The sequence below is a fragment of the Aplysia californica genome, unplaced genomic scaffold (assembly GCF_000002075.1).
Source record: "Aplysia californica isolate F4 #8 unplaced genomic scaffold, AplCal3.0 scaffold02228, whole genome shotgun sequence".
Taxonomy (NCBI): domain Eukaryota; kingdom Metazoa; phylum Mollusca; class Gastropoda; order Aplysiida; family Aplysiidae; genus Aplysia; species Aplysia californica.
In genome coordinates this window covers 1-6,292 of record NW_004799498.1, presented here as the reverse complement: position 1 = coordinate 6,292, position 6,292 = coordinate 1, and the positions used below count along the sequence as shown (strand labels likewise).

The 6,292-nt window shown below is 40.8% G+C and overlaps 1 protein-coding gene across 1 annotated transcript in view; it reads right to left on the bottom strand.

Moving 5' to 3' along the window:
- LOC101848174 (probable RNA-binding protein EIF1AD) overlaps positions 1-3,441 on the bottom strand; it is a gene marked incomplete at its 5' end in the record, with an annotated part of 5,301 nt that extends 1,860 nt beyond the window's left edge. The window contains 3 exon segments of the mRNA XM_005113404.3: positions 1,385-1,493; positions 2,608-2,716; positions 3,340-3,441. Coding sequence (XP_005113461.2) covers positions 1,385-1,493; positions 2,608-2,716; positions 3,340-3,426 — 305 coding nt within the window.
- Between the last annotated feature and the right edge of the window lie 2,851 nt (positions 3,442-6,292).

Here is a 6,292-nt window from a genome sequence, read left to right as displayed (position 1 = left end):
GATCTCTCTGAGAACTCCTTCGGCCTGGAACAACAAACCATCAGATGAGATGAGATGAGATAAGATAAGACGAGACAAGACAAGATGAGATCAGATAAGATGTTTTAGTTTTAGTTTAAGTAAGATTTTAGGGCGCTCGCAACTGCATAAAATCATATGAGCGGACTTTGTGCTGTTGAGGCTAGAGAGGTCGGCAGAGCAAGCCAGATTCCCCGTCTGTCGACATCCACCCCTAGGCGCAATGGCTGTTGCGAGAGCCGTAAACACTTACTAAAAAAAACCACATTTCCCAATTTAACCCTTCATAACACATGCCATTTCACAACACGCCCACACCTTTTTTTTCATCCCTTGCCCATTTCTATGAGATTGACGCCATCTGATTAGTAGAAAAAACTGTGTATGATAGTGTCCAATAGTGTATTACGTGCATACTTAGTATGACAAATAACTGTTACAGATAGAGATTCCAGGACTATAGATGTAGATGTAAGTCATTGATCTGAGAGCAATGGTGACTTTAAAAAGAATGGTGATGATGAATTATGATGGGTGATTGCGTTAGTAATAACAATAATAAATTGCATTTATATAGCGCATTTCCACAAAGAAGTGCTCAATGCGCTGTACAATATAATACAAAGAACATATGAAGCGCACTGCTCCTATAGTAATCCTTTTTCTCTCTCACTCTGTCTCTTTTCTCTCTCTCTCTGTCTGTCTCTCTCTCTCTTCAGTATATCCTTGAGTAAAGACAATCCCACAAAGCTTACCCAGACACCCTCACACACATTGATGAATTCACACAGTCATACATTTTTACAGAACAGAACAGCATGAATAAACGATAATGAGAGAATATAATAGATACTGAGAAAACGTAATAATATTTGTATTGGGAATGTCGAAAATTACAGATTGAAGCTGGACTGAAACAAACGCGTTTTAAGCGCTGATTAAAATTTTGATAAAGGTGCAGACTCCCGTAGATGGTTAGCATTGTTAGACTATTAGATTGCTTTTATCAATATATAGAAGGGCAACAATAAATCCTGGATCGTTGGTCTCTATATTACCATGATTAAGTTGAATTCTGTCCCTGTAATTGTACTTTTATTTTATTTATTCCCTCACAACAAAGATTGTCTGATCTTAGTGATCTTTACTCACTCCTCCTTCCTGTTTTAATCACATGTACTCATGCTCATTATGTTTTAGTCTTGTCAGTGAAGCCAGAGAGGACAGACCTCATACCATTGTCATTATTAAATCAACCTTCTTCATCTAGAAACTGAGTTTTTACTTTTGTCTTATGAAATACAATAATGGCAAACAACCCCAGTGCAACAAGCGTTAGTCCTATCTTCTTGTGCCCATGACTCACCACAAGTTTTGCTCCTGTATGTGTTTTATCTGCTCATTGAACAAGATGTGTGAGATCTCTGCCTTCACTTTGTCGCCCTCTTCGATGGGTTCCACCAGGATAAAGTCTCCTGTTGACAGAATCCAAGAGTTAACAAGAATCTAGTCATGTGTCGTGTGTAGTGCCACTGACAAAACAAATATATCTGTGAGCCTGGCCACATGATAAGGGAACGAGAAGGAGGGAGGGAGGGGGAGGTAAAGAAAGAAAGAAAGAGAGAGAGAGAGAGAGAGAGAGAGAGAGAGAGAGACAGAGAGAGAGAGAGAGAGACAGAGACAGAGAGGGTGAGACAGAGAGAGAGAGAGAGAGAGAGAGAGAGAGAGAGAGAGAGAGAGAGAGAGAGAGAGAGAGACAGAGAGAGAGAGAGAGAGAGAGAGAGAGAGAGAGAGAGAGAGAGAGAGAGAGAGAATGGGGCAAGAGAGAGGGACAAGACATTCACATATTCTACAAGGGTCTGCTCAGGTCTTTCATGTTTAGCTCAGTTTTATACACGTAATTCAAAAAATGGTACATGTACACCACATTATCACATGACATGAAAAAACTGAAGACCAATACAACAAGATATCATCCTCTGTTGTGAAGGAGCAGACAGCTGAGAGAAGTGACGAAGGAGGAAAACAATTCTTGCTTCACTCGGGATTCCAATCTCGATTGTGACCACGATCAACGAAGTGGTCAACACATCAAGCACAACAAACGACACTCTAAACGACTCAATTTTAATTAAACTGGGAAAACTATGAGAAAACAATTTGGTCAGTCTAACTAATAATGAAATTTACCCAAAAGTCCACAAAAACAACTTACAAAGCAAAAACAATGCAACAAAATCGTTTTATTTCATTTGAGTAAGGAAAACACATGTACATGATAACCTACAATCTAACGCAGAGAGACAGCAAGAGAAACGGAAAAAACGGGGGAAGAAACAAGAAGGAACTAGCGGTGGCGCCTTCCAACAACCTGCACAAACAATCAACCTTGATAGGAAAATAGCTTTTTTTTCATAAGAGAACATACCTCTTTCTTTTTTTTAAATAGTAAATGCTATACGCTACTTGCAACACAATATGGTCATATAAGTGCCGAAGAGTAGAGGTGTTACAGGAGAGTATCAAACACAAAAAAGGAGGAGGACAGATAAAGATGCTTTTTTTCCCCAATAGAACATCAGAACGTACCTCTCTTGATCCACACGTGCTTCCTGAACTTGGAGGGCATGCTCACCAGGAACTTCTCCCCTCGGCTCGTCACAACCTCGTGTAAATTGTTCCCTCTGGACGCCACAACCTGCACAGAGAGTACATCAATATAAACATTCACCAACATCAGGCTCGCCAACTTGTTCATAACCTAATCAGGGACACCCAACACTATAATTATAACATCAGATTATATGACAACCAACAAAATGACACGCCACGTGTGACTAGTTCAGGTGTGTCGTGTACCATGTAACAAGGTCATGGTCACAGACAAATTAAGCAGGGGATAAAGATGACAAATGACAGAAAAAAAGATAAAAATTTGGCCGGTCCAAGTAGTAGTTAAGTCTGACAGTAAAACATCCTCTCAAAAATACCATATGTGCTAAACTTTGGACAGTCGGCGGGTCTGCAATATTCCATGTCCACACCTGCTATACAAGCACAATTTTTCTAAATCATTTTCTCAACAAAAAAGACTTTTGGACACATGAAGACGACATCCTCACACATGCCTACCACTCCAAGACCCCAAATACGAGTCTTTCTCTAAATATTATATTCCTTTACAATCAGAGTTTCCAGCAGATTAAGATTAGATCTACATAGCAAAACATCCAAAGCAAATACAAACACATATAAAGCAATCTTCCACAAAGCTACCGACAATTTACACATACTGCACAATAAAAAAAAGACATATCCAACCTTGACCACTTGTCGGCTCCCCTCTGGCAAGGGATATTCCTCCAGGACCTCCTTCGTCACGTGCTTCTTTTTGGTAGTGACTGACATTGTTACGTCAAGTATCTGTGGAGAACACAAAGGCCGAGTGTAGAGGAGTTCGGTCATTCGGTCACTTGTACTGGCAGGAAACTTACGTCAGGAGGTCTCACTGACACCACAGATCTACACATTTTTCTTTAAAACATCTATGGTATGGGGCTAGTGACGCATTTAGTTTTTCATTAAAGTTAGAGATTTGTGTATCCATAATGGTCAAATAGAGTAGAGAGATATTCTCATGATCATGATTTCAAGTCTGCATGCAATTGTCATCAAAGCACTCCTACATGACACATCGACATCATAATAGATCTAGATTTAGTCTATGCTATATTTGCCGGATGTGTGTGTTACAATGAGCACGGTGGCTATCCTCACCCGGGGTGAGAAAAAAAATACGATCGACCTCTCAAACCGGGTGAGACTTGCCATCGTTGGCTATTTTCACCCGGTGTGAAACAAGACCTGTTTTTCCTAATTTCGGAATACTTTCTATCGGTGTAGATGATCAAATGGATAAAAGCAAAGAAAAAATTACGTTATAGCACAAGAAAAGTAAGCTAATTTGATCGTCTACAAAGATGCTATAGATATTTCACTTTTCGAATCGAGCCGAACTACGGGGGTCGCCACTCACAAGATCTACTCCTCCACTCTTCTCTCTCTCTGTCTCTTTCTGAATACTGTCTATCGGTGTGGACGATCAAATTGACCAAAACAAAGTTTAAAAATGATGTTAAAACACAAAAGTAAATTAATTTGGTCGTCTATAAAGATGCTACGGCTATTTAACTTTTCTAATCAAGCCGAACTACGCGGGTCGCCATTTTGTTTTGCCCGGAAGTTCTCGCGCTACTCCTCTCTCTCTCTCTCTCCACTGCCCACAGACAAAATTGGGTGCTTTTTCGGTAGTTCCCACCCCCCTTATTTGAGCCTGACCTACATCTAGATCTATACGTTTGATTCGCGGCGAGCTAAGATATCAAACCTAACTGCAAAACATTAAATTGTGGTAAAATTCAGGGGGGCATGCCCCCCTGAAACCCCCCCACTTATTTGTATTAGGTCAGGGGGCAAGCCCCCTGAAACCCCCCACCTTATTTGTATTAGGTCAGGGGACAAGCCCCCCTGAAACCCTCCACCTTATTTGTATTAGGTCAGGGGACAAGCCCCCCTGAAACCCCCCACCTTATTTGTATTAGGTCAGGGGACAAGCCCCCCTGAAACCCCCCACCTTATTTGTATTAGGTCAGAGGACAAGCCCCCCTGAAACCCCCCATCTAATTTGTATTAGGTCAGGGGACAAGCCCCCCTGAAACCCCCCCACCTTATTTGTATTAGGTCAGGGACAAGCCCCCCTGAAACCCCCCTACTCTTGGGGCCTAAACCTGCGAATAACAATTGCGGGGTGGGAACTACCGAAAAAGCGTCCAAAATTGTATGCTTTTAGGCTACGTTTGTTCACGGGCACAGAATTCTACAATTTTTCTGTTATCACAGTGTAGAATTCTGTGGTTCAGGGTGAACGCAAAATTGGTTGGCCTAGATCTAGGCTATAATGGTGAACGCACACCGGGTGAGAATAGCGGTGGCCTTCAATTAGATTTATAATATAAGGTATAGGTTAGGAACGAGATTTAAAAGTCAGTTCCCTACTGTCATAAAGAACGGAGTGCTTATTGGCCCACAGAGGCATATAAAATTTCCCCTAGAACATTTATTATTTGCCCACAAAATTGCGAGTTATCTCCCCTGTGATTGGCGCCCCCCCAATCCACAAAAATGATAATTTTAAATGAAAATGCAAAATTTAAGCAAAATCCCCATTAAACATCAGAGAAATTATTTTATATTATAATTATACGTTTTCTAAGGCTTACGTTAATATTATATTTTATACCAGAAAGTAAGTCAATTTCTACTATAATATTAGGGAGTGTATACAGACCCGGTAACCGGGAACAAAGTCACAAAGTATGCAGACCCGGTAGGGGAACTCTTTTTTGTGATTTCAGAAAGTTTCAGCGCCCTCTTGGCTCAGGGCACAGAATTCTACACAAGTGTAGAATTCTGTGGCTCAGGGTAGACCTAGAATCTAGGTTCTTCTTCTAGATCGATGGCCTTGGTCTAGATCTAGACAGACAGACATAAATCATTGATCTAGTTTCGAGGTTAGTCTAGATCTAGATTCTAGATCTAAATGAAGATTGCGGATGTCTTTTCGGTGAACGATCGTTTTTCCTCCGCTTTGGAGTTGGAGGAATCACAATTTGAAGAAAAGAACAATGTCATTTAATTTCAATCGAGCAGTCATCCTCTCTATTTCTCTGCCTCTCTCTCTCTCTCTCTCTCTCTCTCTCTCTCTCTCTGTATTGCTCGCTTTCTCTTTTTCTTTGTTTGTCTATGTCTTTCTTTCTCTCCACCTATTTCCCACTGTCTTTCTCTCGTTCCCTCCTCCTGCAAACTGGGGCATGTCATACATTTTGCTAGCACCTCTCTCTCTCTCTCTCACACACACACACACGCACACACACACCACACTCACAACCGGGTCTGGGCGCTGAAACTTTCCGAAATCACAAAAGAGTTCCCCTACCGGGTCTGTATACTTCGTGACTTTGTTCCCGGTTACCGGGTCTGTATACACTTCGATAATATTAAGGAAGTATAGATCTAGATATCTAGATCTAGATCCTGAATGACTCCCAAACCAACAAGATCCCAAAAGATAACAAAAACTCATTTGTGTTAATAAGGATACAGAATGCTAATAGTAATAGCCGTATTTCTTATTTCTTATTATAATAAGAAACTGTTTTAAAGCTAGAGAAAGAACGAAAAGTCCTCTCATCTTCAAAAATAGCTCAACAAATAA